The sequence below is a fragment of the Oncorhynchus clarkii genome, chromosome 29 (genome assembly GCF_045791955.1).
Source record: "Oncorhynchus clarkii lewisi isolate Uvic-CL-2024 chromosome 29, UVic_Ocla_1.0, whole genome shotgun sequence".
Taxonomy (NCBI): domain Eukaryota; kingdom Metazoa; phylum Chordata; class Actinopteri; order Salmoniformes; family Salmonidae; genus Oncorhynchus; species Oncorhynchus clarkii.
In genome coordinates this window covers 21,425,143-21,444,769 of record NC_092175.1, presented here as the reverse complement: position 1 = coordinate 21,444,769, position 19,627 = coordinate 21,425,143, and the positions used below count along the sequence as shown (strand labels likewise).

At 44.4% G+C, this 19,627-nt stretch overlaps 1 protein-coding gene across 2 annotated transcripts in view; it reads right to left on the bottom strand.

Moving 5' to 3' along the window:
• Positions 1-2,509: 2,509 nt before the first annotated feature.
• The window catches only part of LOC139388120 (pappalysin-1-like), a 117,286-nt gene continuing 100,168 nt past the window's right edge, over positions 2,510-19,627 (bottom strand). The window contains exons 20-22 of one of the 2 annotated variants that reach the window (XM_071134694.1): positions 16,954-17,025; positions 14,682-14,780; positions 2,510-2,896 (exon numbers count right to left, since the gene is read on the bottom strand). In XM_071134694.1, coding sequence (XP_070990795.1) covers positions 2,792-2,896; positions 14,682-14,780; positions 16,954-17,025 — 276 coding nt within the window. In that variant the 3' untranslated portion in view covers positions 2,510-2,791. The remainder of the gene's footprint in view (positions 2,897-14,681; positions 14,781-16,953; positions 17,026-19,627) is intronic. The other variant, XM_071134693.1, reaches the window with a different exon arrangement.

Genomic DNA, 19,627 nt, shown 5'->3' with positions numbered 1-19,627 from the left:
ATGGATACGGGTGGGAATACAACGATGCTAATCACAGGAAAGCTAATAGTAATAGCATAGGAGTGTCAAATGACAAAAACATCATACACTTTTTCAAATCACCTTTCTGACAATAGCAGCTTCTAAACGTGTTGACATATATTTTTCTTCTTAAAAGGCAACCTAAAAGTGCAGATACTGAGGTAAATAATACAAATACTGATGAAATATTACGACATTTTGTAAAAATGTAACATAAATGAGAAAATTCAACAGGAGAACAATTGTAAAGTTGTCTTTTTTCACCTCTACGGGCGTAAAAAGCAGTATTACACTGAAAGTGTCATATTTACATTGTACATTTGACGTTGAAATGTCTCCCTACTTTACTGTGTGACGTGGTATTGTCCTACTATCTCTCTACTCTGTCTGTATCTATGATGATCAGTGATTGGTCAGAACTGAAAGGTGTATGGGAATATTCTGGAATGCCTATGTTGAGGAGTCAAAGGGACCATCCCATTGGTCCATACCGGATGAGAGCGTTTAGGGCTCTATTCAAGGGCTCTAAGCGTTACAGATTGTGCGCTAGAAAAATGTAAAGGTTATTTCCGATTGAGTCGATATATGCAGCGTTTACAGTGAATGCAGTCTCCGCTAACGCGAGAACAAATGCCTTTAAATTTCAATCAAGCTGTGACGCTGAACTTCCGAGACATGGACTGAAAACAGCCCTAAGGCTGCGTTTAGACAGGCAGCCCAATTCTGATATTTTCTTCACTAATTGGTCTTTTTCAGAGCTGATGTGAAAAGACCTGATGTGATCGGTCAATTAATGAAAAAAAGATCAGAATTGGGCTGCCTGTGTGAACGCAGCCTAAGAGGAATACACAGGGTTGTATACATCTATGACCAGATAGCCCAGGGATGGCTGAAACATGGAGCAGCAGCCTGTGGACCTTAAGCCAAGCAGCCTTCATGACAATATGCTGATGAGGAGGACTCAGTTATACAGGTGTGTGTGTATCTGTTTTTGCACATTTTGTTTATGGGCTATGAAAGGTGAGTCTATTTGAAGTAAAGGTTGTGTGGTTAATGGGGGGATAGGTACAAAAGTCACACTACTAGTGCCAGGGATGGCACCTCCAGCACTAATGCAGGTAAGAAAAGGCCAAGCTGGGCTACTAAACACATGCAGTCTGTCAAGCCATTGGGCTCAAGAGAAGCCAAGACATTAATGTCTTAAGCATAAACTGTACTACTACTACTGCTGTTCTAAAAGCTACTTGTTGACAACGAATACATCCAGATGTCTATACTAAAATGAGGAAAGCCTCCATGTTGTTTGTATGTGTATGTACTGTTGAACTAAGCCTATTGAAGTCAAGGCTATGCTATGCCGCTGGAAACCGTTGGAGGATGTAGTTGTGAATGAACACTGACTACTATTCACCAGGTTCTGTGTTTTCAAGTGTCAATCACATTCTTGAAGTCGTTTTCAATTCAGCATTAAGTATTGCATTTTTGTATTGAGTCAACATTGCTTTTGGTGAGACATTTCTGGTATATTCTCTGATTGACAAATAACCTATTAAGTCTTAGGCCTATTGGACTGCATTAACCAAAAAGGTATAGAAATGGAAATGTGAGGTGTTATGTTTTCTGAGGTTAGACATCAACATTATGAGGCTATTGCAACTGTTTTTTTTCTCCACTAACCATTTGCAATGTTGCAGGAGTGTTTATTCTCGGTTTGAGTTGAGTGTACTGTACATGCAGATACAAGTGTCCACTAATGCATGGTGTTAGGAGGTAAGCGGTACGGCAGACGGGACTCCATCCAACCTCACTGGGTAGTAATAGTATGCAGTTGGTCATATGGCAAAGTAGCAGCAAAAGTAGTAGCAGCAGGAGCAGCCATAATAACAGTTTTTTTTTTGCATTGCAATATGTCTTCATTGCATGTGATGTCACTTTCTGTAATATGTTAGACTTCTCTGGTTTGAATCTCTTTATCAATACGGTCGCCTATATCCCCACCAACTCTTTATTTTTCCTATTTCACATCTGTGTAAGAGCAGAGCTTCTAAGCCTGTGATATATGAAGAAAAAGAAAACGCATTTCCATCGAGAGAAGACAGAGGGAACTGACAGCCTGAACCCTGTGCTGTGATATCTCCAGGAATGGCACTCTCACCAGCTCTGGAGCAATACAACATGAGGGCACGTCAAGTGCGTTCATACTATCTGTTATTTTGGCAATAGTCCTTCTGTCTGTCATTCAGTGCCACCATTGATGACTTCAGCATCAATGCATCAAAGATTCCATATGATATGGATAACGTATCTTTTAGGGGGGGGGGGGGGGGGGGGGGGGCTGAAAGAGAATCATATGAGATTGTACAGTTTTAAATGAACACGGAAGCTGGCACCAAACTAAACAAAAGGCATGCTATCCAGTCTGGGTTTGTTTTGGGGTCATTTCATTTTTTATATATATTGTTCATTCCAAAAAATTGTTGTATTTGTGTTTTCTTTTTTTCTCTTGCTGTAGATGTTTTGGTGGTTTGTGACTTTGCAGATTCTTTCCTTTCTTTAAGAAATGGGTTTTCCCTTAGCCTATCTAGTCTGGTCTGTTCATCTTTCCCAATGTGGAGAAGTCGGAGGCAGGTGTCTGTTAGGGGGGTGCAGTATGGGTGGAGAGCTACTCCTGTAAAGCAGCATGTGGAGGAGGTTAGGGGGAGGAAGGGGACAGCGGGTCGCCTTCGGTCCCAGTCCAGGTGTGGGTGGTTTTGGGGTGAGGGGGGGAGTGTCACCCCAGGGAGTGGACGTGCTCATCTTTCCTGTTCTCTGCAGCTTTGGGGTCTCGGCAGGCACAGTCTTCCCGTATGTCACAGGACATGGGGAACGGGATTACCTGGCAGGGACACACAGAGACACATACAATGTTAAATCTAAGCACAAAAACAAAGACAATTAAATGTCTATGAATAATGCTTGGGTGTTATAGGATTTGTACATACGTAGTGTTAATGATGTCTATAGTATTATTGTACTAGTATAATAGTTCAGGAGGACTGTGGCTCTGTAGGAGTGCTGATACATTCCTAAAGAACATTAGTTAACAACAGTGGTAATAGTGTCAGATGCCTCAGCGTCCACTCCACTAGCGGGAAAAGCCGCTTGACAAACACGAGCCAACTGCTGCCAGCCAATCCCGTCACGGTATATGGTGGAGTACTACGAGTGTTGTGAAGTGTCAATCCTCCATGAAGTGACGAGTGCCCAGAAACACATTCAAAATAGACCCGGCCTACCATCGGCCTCTGCCAGTGTGTAGAGTTTGACGTCACAGGCGAACATCGCCGGTGCGTCAGCGGCACCAGCTGCTGCTGTGTTGCCTCTCCAAGGGCCTGCTTCAGCTGTTTGGGTACACACAATGCATCCCCAGTCGCTCGAAACTAGGAACACATGTGTCTCCAGCCAGCGCCTGGCGGATTTAGACCAGAGTACGTCTGCATTCCCCCCCCCCCCCCCCCCCCCCCCCCCCCTTAGGGTTCTAAGTGGGGGCTTTGACAGAAGGGCCAGAGCAGTGACGGTAGAGAAACATTGGCTACTGCAACAAATAAAGCAGCAATGGGGTAACAAATAAACTGAGTTATTAGGAAATACTAGGCCTATTAGCTAGCACAATCAGGAAGGCTGTTGGCTGGCATGGGATGACTTCAGACTTCAGCAGTCAGTCTCATCCTCCAATTATCTGAAAATGGAATTGTTTGTTGTTACGGCAACATACTGTACAACTAAATCGTGACTACGGGAATAACATCAAGTTCACTAAGTCATGGGCCAACACAAGTAGCTTATTTATTGGCTGGTAAGAAAGACATACAATACAGAACAGTACAGCAAAGAACGGCAAAAGGGCAAGATTCTGCAGAACATCATTGGACAGAGGATCCCTCGAGAGTCAAAACTATGGCCTCCTATGGCCTCCAATGTCGTGGTAACCCTGGATGGTATATACAGTACAGTAGAGAACATACATCCAGGGAAGCCCACCAATAGCCTGTTTGGGACTCAAGGCCTTCAGGGGCATGGGGTTTGTAGAGTAAACATTGGGGCACTGGGGCTGAAGGAGGGAGAGTGCACCAGTGGCTGAGGCACGATGACGCATTTCCGTCTTTGAAATGGAGCATTAAACCAAGTTGTTTGTGAGAGGGATTTCCTAATGGGCGAGGGTTGGGCGGCCAACACCAGGCTCTTCTGAGAAAACGGGCCCTCCATGTGACGACTTTACAAGCACAGGCCGGACACACTTCAGAAACAGCTGTCAATCGCATGAACAGGGTTTACTCTGTGCCTCTTTAGATCCAGGCATGAGGCAAGAAAAACACAGCTCCAATTCCTCCTCCCTTTTCTCTCTCACGTTCCTTCTTCCCTCTTCTGCTGTCTGCTTCACACTTTCTCTCTCTTCCTCCTGTCTCTCCCTCTCTGTCAGGTTAGCCCCCATTCTCCCTCTACTTGCTCCCTCCCACCCCACCCAATCCCTATCTCCCACAATCCTATCACCACACCCTTTTTACTCCCTCCCTCTCTCTCTGTGTGAGGATCTCTCTATCTGGTCAAATTTGATATGGGTTCCTGTGACCTTGACCTCCAGGGTGGCTGGACCAGCTGCCACATCTGGCCCTGATCAGGGATCTCAGAGGGTGGCTGGAACGGGGGCTGAGTGGGGGCCAGGGGCCCCGTGGAAGTCCCAGGAAGACACCCACAGAAACATGAAAGCCCCTGTGAAAGAACAGGCACATCAGAGCCCATGACCCCCACCTCCAAAAACAGACTAGAATCATGCCAGGCCCCACCTATGTGCGTGTCAGTCTATGCTCAGGGGAGGGAAGTGTTTGAGGGGTAGGGAGGCTGTGGAGGAGAAGGACTACTCTCAAACTTGTGTGCACAAACACACACAAATCTAATTGTACACACACACACACACACACACACACACACACACACACACACACACAATTAACAAAAACAAAACACCCGGCCCTGTTCATTAGGTAACACATTCAATTGATGACAAAATATATATAACATATCAACTTGGTGGTTCGAGCCTTAAATGCTGATTGGCTGACAGCCGTGGTATATCAGACCATATACCACAGGTATGAGAAAACATTTATTTTTACTGCTGTAATTACATTGGTAACCAGTTTATAATAGCAATAAGGCACCTTGGAGGTTTGTGGTATAGGGTCAATATACCAGCGCTAAGGGCTGTGTCTAGGCACTCTGAAAAAGGGAATCTCACATCTGAAATCAAACTTTGTTTTGGTATTTAAACACATTGAGTGTAATGATCACCTCTCTGTATCATTATTATCCACATAACCTCAACTCCTATGAACACAGGCAAGCTGATAAAACAAACCAGCACTAATTGTGTTATTCCAATGAGAACCGCTGGTGATCACTCTTCACTACACAGAGATACATGTTGTTATAACAACAAACACAGGCGAGATGGATAGAGAGTGGGAGAAAGGGGAAGGGAGAATGTATACATGGAAGAGGGAGAGAGTGGCGAGAGCATGAAAGACCGAAAGGGAGAGATAAAGAGAGAAAGAGAGTGCATACAAGAGAGGGAATTAGCAAGAGAGGAGAGAGCAAGAGAAATAAAGAGAAATAATGAAAGAGAAAGAAAGAAAGACATATCCAATGAGAGAGAGAAGGGCAGGTTTTGACTTCACTAGCGCCCGGCAATCGACGTGAGCAAACAGCCAAGGCTCCTAAACCTGCTGGGAGCATGTTTCCCCTGGAGAGTTACTATCTTTGCTCAGCTGTGGAGAAACCCCATCCTCCGCCATCCTCCCCCATCCTCCCACCTCCCAGAAGCTTGTTTTGTTCAACAATCCCCTCCATACCTCCATCCTACTCTCCCCTACTCCTGGTCCATACCATGCCTCTTCTCTTCCCCCTTTAAGACCAGTATTAAAGGAAACTATTTGGAGGGCCTGAGCTGCTCGTTTAGGGATGTGGTTTTATTGCTGTAAACATTGCGTGGCAGCAAAGGCATACGTTGATAATTAAGTCTTATAAAAAGAAGGCAGGTACGGAACCAACCAGAATTTGGTCGGCAAGCATTAAGTGTTGGTTCCGTACCTGCTGGGCCCTGGCCCTGGGCCCCCGCCATTGCTTCTCTTCCCTTAATTGCCTTGGCAGGGTCTTGGCACAGGGAGCCGAAGTCAAACTCGGTTGCCCTCAGACATTTAAAAATAAGAGCTGTTGATGCAGCACACTCTCTACATGCAGTTAGCCAATATACGCTGTGACCGCAGGGAAACTGAATGGGGCATGATAGGGCTGGATGCCCAAGGACTTGAGAGCACAAGATGGTTTAATCAAAGACACTTCAGTGATGCTCAGAGCTTCCATTGAGAAAGAAACTGACAGCAGTCTATCTCTTCTGAGCAATGGTTCACAATAGAACTGCCCGAGTAGTTGTGTTCTATGCAATCATGTCATTTCCCAGAATGATCCGTTTCCAGGTTTCGAGGCATCCAGAGTAAGGGACACCGTGGAACCTTGTGTAGTTGCAGCCTAGCCCCAAACAAGGTGAGACACATAGGAAGAACCAGTATGGATGGGCTGGCCTTTTTATTGCCTGAATTGCATATTTTTTCCACTATCCTGCTTGGTGAATGTAAATCACAGGAGGCTGCTGAGGGGAGGACGGCTCAAAATAATGGTGTGAATGGCATGAATGGAATGGTATCAAACACATGGAAACCATGTGTTTGATGAGTTTGATAACATTCCCTTGATTCTGTTTCAGCCATTACTCTGAGCCTGTCAGCTGCCTGTGATGTACATGTACAGCTCACTTTGACACAGTGATGAATGTCCATCATCTGATTCTCAGATGAGTAAATAGCTATGCCAATAAATAACGGATAAATACACTTTTTCCTATTCAGGTGCATCATCGGGTGTGAAAGGAAAATCCCCCAAGTCAACAAACAGGAAACGTTTTCTGCCCTCTCCACACTTCCAAGGTCATCGATTCAATCACTACTGCTTGATATAAACTGAACAACCTTGATAGGATTATAGAAGAGATGCAGAATCCCAGAACAATAACACTGCACTGTGTGGTAATTGGTTGAACTCTTGCCTTTAAGATCTGAGAGGGTCATTTCCATGGGAAACAATAGAAAGTGTATGAAAACCCCAAAGAACTAAGAGAAAACATATGTCGGTTGTTTTTGCTAAAATTGACTCAGTCATGACCTTTTTGTAAAGGTGTGATGTGTCAGTCTAAATTGGTGTTTGTTTGAGTAGAAATGTAGCAGAGCGACAAAACAGGTCATTCATTTTCACGGAACGAACCTCACCTGGCCTGACATATTTATTTAGCTGCATTTTTTTCTCTCTTTAATTTGGTGTATCAACATTTTCGTTAAACTTCAAAAGGTATGTCTGTTTGAAGTTTCTCCCTGGTGGAACTTGTAGAAGTTAGAGTAAATGTAAACACGGCAACAGTCACTAGTAGCGATGTCTAGAGAAAAACACGGGCTGCAAAGTGCCTGTTTGGGAGAGGAGCAAAACGCCCTGTCTCAGTGAATAAACCAATGGAACGGTAGAGTTCTATGAAACTGGAAGGAGACAAACAGAGCAATAATGACACAGGGAAAACAAGGCCATATTATGGAAGAATATGGGTCGTGGAGGGAATGAAAAGGTGTAGGCGTGGCGTGGGGGAGCTCCAAAAAGGTCATTTAAGTCACCAAAGTGGCACAGTCCACAATGCAAAAACAAACAGCCACAGTATGATTGTGGAGGAGGGAGGGTTGCTTTGCCTGGTGGCTCCCATTTCCCAAGAAGGAATTCCTTCTATGGGGTTCTGGGAGAACCGTAAAGGGCCAAGCCAGGCAGGCAGAGAGGCAGGCAGGCAGTCTCAGCCATACCCTCCCTTCATCCCTCTTCCCTCCCCTTCTCCCCCTTTGCCTGCCAACAGCTTGAAGTCATTAGGGGGGATCCTGTGGTGACCTTTTGTGCAGCCTGCCTCGCACCTTCAAAGTCCCTGATCAGAATAATACACAGCAAGTCATCCAGAACTCCTTAATATGCAAATCTCCAGGAGAAAGAAAGAAGGGGGGAAAGAGAAAAGTGGAGATAAGGAACAAAAACAAACACGGGGTGGCGGGGAAGTACTTTAGCCCCTCCCTCTTTTTCTCTCTTTCGGTTATTGCGCTCACACGAAAGAACAGAAAAGAATGGGGGGAAATTAAGCTGGAAGGTTTTGCCTGGAGGAGAGAAGGAGGGGGAGAAGTGGAGGAGGGGGTGTTCTGATGTTATCTTCAGTAAGCTGGCAGGGCTTTGTTATCATGTGCTGTGTCACAGAGCTAGGAACAACAACCCTGAGTAGGATTCCAGCTGAGTCACTGCCCCCACAGGCACAACAAGTTGTGGTGGTAAATACTGGTGGCATGATACTGTGTCACTCTGTCTGTGTGTGTGTGTCACTCTGTCTGTGTGTGTGTGTGTGTGTGTGTGTGTGTGTGTGTGTGTGTGTGTGTGTGTGTGTGTGTGTGTGTGTGTGTGTGTGTGTGTGTGTGTGTGTGTGTGTGTGTGTGTGTGTGTGTGTGTGTCTGTGTGTGTGTGTGTATGTGTGTGTGTGTGTGTGCGTGCGTGCCCGTGCGTGCGTGCGTGGTGTGTGCGTGCCCGTGCGTGCGTGCCCGTGCGTGCGTGTGGTTTCCAGAGCCTTTCCGGGGACTCTCCCTATTACCACAGTGTGGTTTGCCAGACTCTTCAATACCATACTGCTCACTTTATCACTCTCTGTGTGTGGTGTTCCCTTTAGAGCAGTGCAATCACTGAAATAAACCATGGCGGTAAGGTGGCATGTCCAAAGGAATAACAGAGAAAGTAGAGGTTGTGTGGAGAGATTGGCAGTGGGGGTGGTTTCGCTTGACCTCTGACAGACACAGAATAGTCAGACCAGCACAACAATCCCAGCCAGCTCACTAAGTACTACAAACACCCTTTTGTGAATGTAGGGGGGGGGGGGGGAGATTATCATTCAGTTGATCCAATGGGGTCTCTACACTAACTTGAGTGCTTGAGTGACAGGACCTAGATACATGGGGTTGAAATCTCTGTTCTTACTAAGACAGTCTATATTCCCAGCACCTATATTCACACTGGTAGCCTACATCTAGCAGGCCTGAATGGGTCCTGGGTCCCTATTTGACTATCACTGGTCCAGACAAAACAAAGCTACATCTAACAGACCTGAATGGATGGAATCTCTGCCTGTGGCTGAAACAACAACACTAACTTCCCACAAGGAGAAAAACAGTGTGTGACTGACTGTGCCTGTGTGTCACCAGTGAGTGGGCAGAATGGACAGAGACTGTCGTAAAAAGAGAGAGTTATTTGTCATTGTCTGTGTCATGTTGTTTTGTTTTTGAGTGCTTACGCAAGCCTTTGGGCTGGTGGCCATGTGTTCCTTTAAGAAAATGAGAATCAAGGGAAAGTGAAGTGTTCTGTTGCTGTTTTGGCTGGGGTGACCAGACGGAGGAGGGTGAGCTCTGCCTCGCAGGAAGGCTAAAACAACTGAAGCTACACGTCTACTAGCTCTAAACAACAACACAGTCCCTCTGCATGAAATGAATATGTACAGTACTTTTGAAAGGCAACACCATTTAGGTCCGGACTGTTTTCACAAAGTCAGATGAGGGAATAAAATGTGTCTTTCAGCAGTCTTTATACTGAATTTGGATGCCACATGTTCTATTTCATGACATTCTTGATAAGAAATTAGAACATTTCCCATGTTTCATGCCTCTCACATCTCACATTCACGTCAGACCCATTTCTCCTCAATTATATTTCCTTCTCATTTCTTTAACTCCGGTAACCTCTTTAGCCATTCGCTCATGGCAGCCGATAAATCAAATTATGATCAGTTATTTCAGAGCAATTTTCTCTATCTTTCCCAAATCCTAACAATTTCCAGGGAAGTCACTTTTGAAATACCAGATGAAGTGTTTGCTTCAAAGGATGGCAGGCTGAATGCCTGGGAGTAGCGCCTAGCTTCGGGGCTTGAGCCCAGGTGATCCTCTTATCATTGCGGCTCAGCGGAAATGGCCACCGTTCAGAGACACGCTCCTAGAGATGGACCCAATCCTCTCTCTCTCTCTCTCTCTGTCTGTCTGTCTGTCTGCCTGTCTGCCTGTCTGTCTGTCTGTCTGTCTGTCTGTCTGTCTGCCTGTCTGTCTGCCTGTCTGTCTGCCTGTCTGCGTGTCTGCGTGTCTGCGTCTGGTATTCGTTATCCAAGGACACTAACCACAAAACCTCAATATTATGCAGCTTACAATTGTTTGTAGGACTTTTGGGAAACTATTCAGACCCCTTGACTTTTTCCACATTTTGTTATATTACAGCCTTATTCTAAAATTGATTTGATTTGATTTAAAATTGACACTTCAACTATGACAGACAAAATGAGAAAAGAAAATCCAGAAAATCACAGTGTAGGATTTTTAATGAATTTATTTGCAAATTATGGTGGAAAATAAGTATTTGGTCACCTACAAACAAGCAAGATTTCTGGCTCTCACAGACCTGTAACTTCTTCTTTAAGAGGCTCCTCTGTCCTCCACTCGTTACCTGTATTAATGGCACCTGTTTGAACTTGTTATCAGTATAAAAGACACCTGTCCACAACCTCAAACAATCACACTCCAAACTCCACTATGGCCAAGACCAAAGAGCTGTCAAAGAACACCAGAAACAAAATTGTAGACCTGCACCAGGCTGGGAAGACTGAATCTGCAATAGGTAAGCAGCTTGGTTTGAAGAAATCAACTGTGGGAGCAATTATTAGGAAATGGAAGACATACAAGACCACTGATAATCTCCCTCGATCTGTGGCTCCACGCAAGATCTCACCCTGTGTGGTCAAAATGACCACAAGAACGGTGAGCAAAAATCACAGAACCACACAGGGGGACCTAGTGAATGACCTGCAGAGAGCTGGGACCAAAGTAACAAAGCCTATCATCAGTAACACACTACGTCGCCAGGGACTCAAATCCTGCAGTGCCAGACGTATCCCCCTGCTTAAGCCAGTACATGTCCATGCCCGTCTGAAGTTTGCTAGAGAGCATTTGGATGATCCAGAAGAAGATTGGGAGAATGTCATATGGTCAGATGAAACCAAAATATAACTTTTTGGTAAAACTCAACTCGTCGTGTTTGGAGGACAAAGAATGCTGAGTTGCATCCAAAGAACACCATACCTACTGTGAAGCATGGGGGTGGAAACATCATGCTTTGGGGCTGTTTTTCTGCAAAGGGACCAGGACGACTGATCCGTGTAAAGGAAAGAATGAATGGGGCCATGTATCGTGAGATTTTGAGTGAAAACCTTCTTCCATCAGCAAGAGCATTGAAGATGAAATGTGGCTGGGTCTTTCAGCATGACAATGATCCCAAACACACCGCCCGGGCAACGAAGGAGTGGCTTCGTAAGAAGCATTTCAAGGTCCTGGAGAGGCCTAGCCAGTCTCCAGATCTCAACCCCATAGAAAATCTTTGGAGGGAGTTGAAAGTCTGTGTTGCCCAGCAACAGCCCCAAAACATCACTGCTCTAGAGGAGATCTGCATGGAGGAATGGGCCAAAATACCAGCAACAGTGTGTGAAAACCTTGTGAAGACTTACAAAAAACGTTTGACCTCTGTCATTGCCAACAATGGGTATATAACAAAGTATTGAGATAAACTTTTGTTATTGACCAAATACTTATTTTCCAACATAATTTGCAAATAAATTCATAAAAAATCCTACAATGTGATTTTCTGGATTTTTCTCTCTCATTTTGTCTGTCATAGTTGAAGTGTACCTATGATGAAAATTACAGGCCTCTCTCATCTTTTTAAGTTGGAGAACTTGCACAATTGGTGGCTGACTAAATACTTTTTTGCCCCACTGTAAATGTTTGCACATTTATAAAAAAAAATAAAAGAAATACCGTATTCAGACACTTCGCTATGAGACTCAAAATTGAGCTCAGGTGCATCCTGTTTCCAATGATCATCGTTGAGATGTTTCTACTACTTCATTGGAGTCCACCCGTGGTTAATTCAATTGAATGGACATTATTTGGAAATGCACACACCTGTCTATATAAGGTCTCACAGTTGACAATGCATGTCAGAGCAAAAAACAATTGTCTTTAGAGCTCCGAGACAGGATTGTGTCAAGGCACAGATCTGGGGACGGCTACCAAAAAAATTCTGCAGCACTGAAGGTCCCTAAGAACACAGTGGCCTCCCTAATTCTTAAAAGGAAGACATTTGGAACCACCAAGACTCTTCCTACAGCTGGCCGCCCAGCCAAACTGAGCAATCGGGAGAGAAGGGCCTTTGTCAGGTAGGTGACGAAGAAACCGATGGTCACTCTGACAGAGCTTTAGAGTTCCTCTGTGGAGTTGAGAGAACCTTCTAGCAGGACAACCATCTCTGCAGCACTCGACAAATGAGGACTTTATGGTAGAGACGGAAGCCACTCCTCAGTAAAAGGCACATGAGAGCCTGCTTGGAGTTTGCCAAAAGGCACCTAAATACTCTCAGACCATGAGAAACATCTGGTCTGATGAAACCTAGATTAAACTCTTTGGCCTGCATGCCAAGCGTCACTTCTGGAGTAAACCTGGCACCATCCCTACGGTGAAGCATGGTGGTGGCAGCATCATGCTGTGGGGATGTTTTTCAGCTGCAGGAACTGGGAGACTAGTAAGGGTTGAGGGAAAGATAAACGGAGCAAAGTACAGAGAGATCCTTGATGAAAACCTGCTCCAGAGCGCTCAGGACCTCAGACTGGGGGCAAAGGTTCACTTTCCAACAGGACAACAACCCAAAGCAAACAGCCAAGACAATGCAGGAGTGGCTTTGGAACAAGTCTCTGAATGTCCTTGAGTGGCCCCGTCAGAGCCCGGACTTGAACCCGATCAAACATCTCTGGAGAGACCTGAAAATAGCATAGCTGTGCAGTGACGCTCCCCATCCAATCTGACAGAGCTTCAGAGGATCTGCAGAGAAGAATGGGAAAAACTCCCCAAATACAGGTTTGCCTAGCTTGTTGCGACCTACCCAAGAAGACTCGAGTCGGCAATTGCTGCCAAAGGTGCTTCAACAAAGTACCGAGTAAAGGGTTTGAATACTTAATATTTCCTTTTTTATTTTTAATACACTTGCTAAAATTTCTAAAAACATGCTTTTGCTTTGTCATTATGGGGTGTCGTGTGTAGATTGACGAGGGGCAAACATTATTTAATCCATTTTAGAACAAGGCTGTAACGTAACAAAATGTGGGAAAAAGGTTCTGAATACTTTCTGAATGCACTGTACGTGCATTATAATCACACAGCCTTCCAACGCGTTTTGAAGACCAACAGAGGCCGAAAGTCACCTGAAGTACATGTGCAGTTCATAGACAACTGTGCGTTGCCATCGGAGTCTAAAAGTGTGTTTTATCATTGACACCAGCCATGTGACATTGAATGAACCAGTACTAATATTACAGCCCATGTTGACTAAGTGTGTGACATGAGAGCTCCCAGACCTAGAGCCTGTTCTAGGACATGCCTCCCCCACCCTCCCCGTGCTCTCCTTCGGTTACTCAATGGCTTCGGCGTACACCCCCCCCCAAGTAACAAGTAACTTTTAATTGGTTTCACAACAGAAGCCATAAACCTTTTGTTTTTAACAACAAGAACAGAGCGAGTGGGATAGGTAAAAGTGGAGGAGTCTAAGAGAACAGGAAGAGTGGAATAGGTAAAAGTGGAGGAGTCTAAGAGAACAGGAAGAGTGGAAAGGTGGGGAGTATAGAACTGTGAGGATAAAACATTGATTCATTCTGATACTGTGGAGCGCTGATGTTAGAATAGTGAGGGAGGAACAGTGAAGGTGGAACGGAAGCAATCACACACATTCTGATTGGACTCTGTGGAGAGCGGACACATGGGCCGACTCCCAGCAGGAAATGAAGAGACTCCGGATCCAGACAGAAAGACACATGCTACAGTGCAAAACGAGCAAGACAGACAGACACATGCTACAGTGCAAAACGAGCCAGACAGAGAGACAAACAGATACACATACTACAGTAAAAACCCAGCCAGATACACAGAGGAGCATAAGGAGCCAGAGAAACAGATTACAGTACAGACTTCTAACCCAGAGAGCCAGACACAGCTTGGGTAACAGACCACAACACACACACACCATGCTAGAGATTAACAAGGAAGGAGACCTTGTCTGGACCTTGTCTGGATCATAGAGAAAGTATAAATATCAACCTCAACCATCTAGCAAGGGACAATCATGAACACCAACTGATAAGGCACTGCCAATGTGCAATAGAAAAGGGAAGCTTAATGTTGCTTATCTTCAAAATGTCAAGATCAGAAAGATATGTCAGCGAGCATAAGTTCACAAACAAATGACTCAAATGACTCAGTAGCCACAGTGACAACATAAGAATACATTTAAGATCATTCCCATTAACTTTGTTAAGGAGTAGCAACTTAACTGTTATGTTAACTTATCTTAAACTATTTCAAAAGGCAGATACATTTTGTCTTGAGAAGGTTTAGTGAATCCCGGTCCAAATGTTCTATACTACTCACCTTCTTGGTCTTGACGGTGGAGTGGCAGCAGTCCCCTCCGTCGTAGTTACAGAAGGCTCTGTTGTTGACCGAGTCACAGTAATTGTCTCCAATGAACGGCTGTGACAGAGACAAACAAGAGGAGACAATAAGAGGCAGGACATCATCGACAACCTATACAGTGTACTGTACATACACATATGGACAACATAGATGAGAACCACACTGATTCTCTCTGATGTATTTGATTACCCCATTTAAGTGCTCTATATTCAAGTTAGATTTTATTCATATTGTATTGTTTTTTTTGTCTTATCCCCATCTCACCCAGTGCCATTTTTTAGGTTTTGTTCTGGATTTGCTGATTAATCCGGTATAAAATGTTTACCTCTTCCAATGGGACTTTTTAAGCCGCGGGAGGTCTAGAAATGTAAACATGAGTACACCATAAACTATATGAGGCTAAGAAACACTCCAATCATGTGCTTTATGAGGCTAGCCCCGCCCTACCCTTCCTGGTTTATCCAATTGGCTTAAACTGTGTGGATGATGATACCAAGAGGGTGAATAATCCCAAGAGGGTGAATACTTTCTTTACTACGATAAACTGAAAATATATCACAGTAAAATTAACCAATTTAAATTAAACGCCGCTTGTACCTTTTATAGCCTCGCAACGGCACACATTTCAGAAAATAAATGCCTGTTTCAAATAAACGCCCGGTCTAAATGAATTGTTTATGAGGTTACCATGGACACCGCTCTGATATTCCCACGGTGATTTGCATATTTTTATTTATTCTATCACCGTTGCAATGACACCACCAAAAAGAAAACACAACATCAAATTCAAGCTAGCCATGATCAAATTCACAGAGCAAAAAATGGGCGAGGCAACAGCCAGGCATTTTGGAATTGATCCACTACAAGTGAGAGAAGGGTGAAAAAAGAAACCATAAAAAATGAACCAAAAGTCAAAATTTACCGTTTGTCTGAGATGGATCAGAAGAGGACGAGACTGCAAGGTAGGGGGTAAAATGTAAGCTGTGTGTATTAAGGAAATAGACACCTGGCTCAAATAGAAGCCTGTCTCTAATAAGTGCTGGTTGTGTTCAGTGATTGATGCAAATAAACGCCTGGGATATTAATTGAAGTTTTGCGATAAATATATATTTTGGAAAAGAGGAAAGAACAAGTTTTGTTAAACATATTAACGGATCTGAAAATATTGGCATACTACAATATCAGCTACATAGGGTGTGTAGACAAAGTTTTGGGCTACTGTAACCCAGTATCAGTTCTTTCCTGCTTCACTTCTCTAGTGGTGGGATTCTCTGATTCTCTGGTCCCCATGTGGGTAAAGTGTTTCATTTTGGAGACAACATGAATCAAACCTGACTAATTGGCTTCTCCGCTTGTGCCGGTATCCACGGTAACTGACGTCACTGGAGCAGAGCATCTCCCCAGAGAGAACAATTAGCTACCCATGCTCTGAAACAATGTTATATTTCAACCTTCTCCCGAATGAGCTCACCTGCTGTTAAAAAGGCTTGTCTCTCTGATAGGTAGCTTGCTACTTCACTGGCTGACTGGCAGTGTATTCAGGGCAATGTGTTCAGAACTGTGTGTGTGTGTGTGCTTGCGTATATGTGTGTGTATCTATGTCTGTATTTGTATCTGTGTATCTTTTAATCTTGACGGCTCCCGCCAGGCTAGTGTCTGCACAAACTCCATGGGGAGTAGAACAAATTGAAAAAGCTACATATCTGGAAACTTAAGGTGATGCCTGATCTGATAACATTTAGAAAATAGCAGGATACATTGCAAAATACATAAAGAGGCACTGGTTATAATCATATTCTGTGACAGTGTTTATACTCCTCACACACCTCTCATCATCACCACTGGCCTCCATGACGCATGGCACGTCCTCTTACCTCACTTCCTCTCACGCAATTGAATCAGAGATACTGTATTGAATGACAAGATGGTCTCTGCCCTAACAATGGGAGTCGTGAAGGCATATGGTCTGCTTATATTATTCTTATTAGTCTGCTTATCGCTGTATTGTCACATGGATGGGAGTGGACCCTCTTGCTTCACCTCGTCCTCTCTGGTTGAAGCCCTTACCTCTCTCCCTCTCATGCAAACCTATTACCCCACTTCCTACAACTCAGGTGAAGTCCTTCCCTCACATCCTCTCACACAGATTAGGCCCATATATTTCATCTCAGGCAAAACCTTTATCTCATAGATAAACTACTATTCTCAGAAAGTTCATAGAAGTTCTTACATCACATCTTTTGATGCAGTGGAGCACCTCTGGGTGTGGATACCACTTCAGTCCCATTGTACACACTATATTCTGTAAGGAGACAAAAGGAAAAAAGTCAGTAGGATTTCAGACACTCAAAATATCTCTACCGTAGATGGATGAAATGTCAATCTGTGAGCTGTGGAATAAAATGTATTGATTAAATCAATAGAAATGATAGGGGAGATGTAAGGATGGATATTATAGCCATATTGGTCATTAGAACAAGTAGTAGTAGTAGTACCAGTCATGATTTTGGGGTAAGTATTTTTCCTGCTTTCGATATCAGACTGTGGAGTGAAAGTAGATCATGTGGAATGTTGTTGCCACATGCTGTTAATGCATCATTGCGTTGTCCCCAGAACCCACACAAAACTAAACAAGGAGTCATACGGCAAGACTACCCACCGGGCACAGACGTCTAGTTTTGATTTACATTTGAGTTGTCAACTACTGTAAATTCAACGTGAAATCAACACAAAATGTCACCATGTCATTGGATTTAGGTTAAAAGTTGGGTGGAGAAAACCAAAAAAGAAACCGCCTAACTCTGGAACCGATAGAGTAAATATCTCTTTATACAATGTAAGGCAACATTGATATTGTTAATGGCTGACAGGGGTTTAACAAATATAAACTTGTCATGAAGCTAGAGAGGACGATATAGTACACGTAGTCTGCCACCTCAGCATCTTGTTTCAACAGATCCGGCTCGCAGTGACGTCTGATCACAACCACAAGCACATTTCACTCCGAGTTGATTCACTTGCACAAAGGTAGGTTGCGGCAAGTGCTTCTACAGGTCAAATAACTTGAAATACCTTACAACGGGATGCTTTTACCAAAGCGACTGAAGCTGACTTAGACCGATCCTGCTCAACCACGTCATGCCTCCACCTCATTCCAACATTACCAGCTTACCAAAATCTAACAACTTTTGTCATAATTATTTTTTTCCTCTCTCTCGTCACAATGGCCTATTTGGATAACACATATTGTGACACATCCTGGTCTGTGAGGAGGGCAGGGTGCCAACACTCCAGTGGAGCGTCTATGTTTCTTGTTATGTTGTTACCTTAACTCACTCCACATTCAGGAAGAGCTAAGTTCATGGTATTTTCCATATGAATAAATGAATGGATGTTTTCAACGGTGGTGAAGCCTGCTTTTGATGGATTACCCCTCCACAGATCGCTGAATGTATCTACTTGACATGATATAACTTGATCCTTATACTGTATAAAGGTGCTCTTTCATACCAGGGCCCCGGGAGATTGAGTACGAAACGTGTTCTCAAATATCTCCACAGTATGTGTGGAATCTGCTCTCTTGCTTTCATTGTCTGCTCTCACTTGGATACATAAAATACACACATTTGTTCTAGGGGGCTTCTGAGGGGATTTTAATGTAATGTGTGTGTGTGTGCGCACGTGCCTGTGTCTGTGTGTGCGTATCTGTGTGTCTCCGTGTATGTGCGTTTGCCAGCAGCATACCACCCTGCATACCTCTGCTGGCTTGCTTCTGAAGCTAAGCAGGGTTGGTCCTGGTCAGTTCCTGGATGGGAGATCAGATGCTGCTGGAAGTGGTGTTGGAGGGCCAGTAGGAGGCACTCTTTCCTCTGGTCTAAAAAAATATCCCAATGCCCCAGGGCAGTGATTGGGGACACTGCCCTGTGTAGGGTGCCGTCTTTCGGATGGGACGTTAAAGGGGTGTCCTGACTCTCTGAGGTCATTAAAGACCCCATGTCACTTATTGTAAGAGTAGGGGTGTTAACCCCGGTGTCCTGGCTAAATTCCCAATCTGGCCCTCAAACCATCATGGTGACCTAATAATCCCCAGTTTACAATTGGCTCATTCATCCCCCTCCTCTCCCCTGTAACTATTCCCCAGGTCGTTGCTGCAAATGAGAATATGTTCTCAGTCAACTTACCTGGTAAAATAACGGATACATAAAAATGTTATGCGGGCGGAGAGTGTATAAAATAATATCTGTCTTCTGCAGGGTCTGTCTGTGTGAAATGAGAGGGTTTTCAGGGTAACGTGATGTCCCAAGACGAAGGCAGTCCAGTACATGCAGTAAAACCAGTGTGGACCGGGACCAAAAGTGCCATCCACAGCAAAGGACTGGCTGACCTCCGCTAGAGCATTTTTTCCCCAGCCCTGCCATGTCCCAATAACACACGAATTGACACGCTTTTTCACTGCTGCAAACTAAGGTATTTTTCATTTCAGTGCCGTCAGCAAATCAATGGCAGAAAAAAAGAGGAAGGGAGAGAGGGCAGAGAGAGACGGCAGAGAGAGAGGGCAGAGAGAGAGGGATCGGCGGACAGAGAGAAAGAACAACAGAGCAATTGAGGACAGTTGGATGCTGGGTAGCACCACATTCCTTTCCCAGCACGCTTCTGTGAAGTGGGTGAGCTCACTTAAGTGGGGTGGGGGGTGGTCGAATAGACTCCCCCCAGGCAGGATGACCATAGTAAGATTGTCTAGACTTTGGTACATGTCCTCTACATCTGCAAAGGGGGCTGCAGCTGGGAGGTGGGGCTAGAGAGACTTAGGTGTAAAACTTTTTGCTGCCACTTTCGATAAGATGATGTCACCGACCAACCCGCTAGGCATGACCGTAAATCAAAATAATCCACAACCGTGGCCC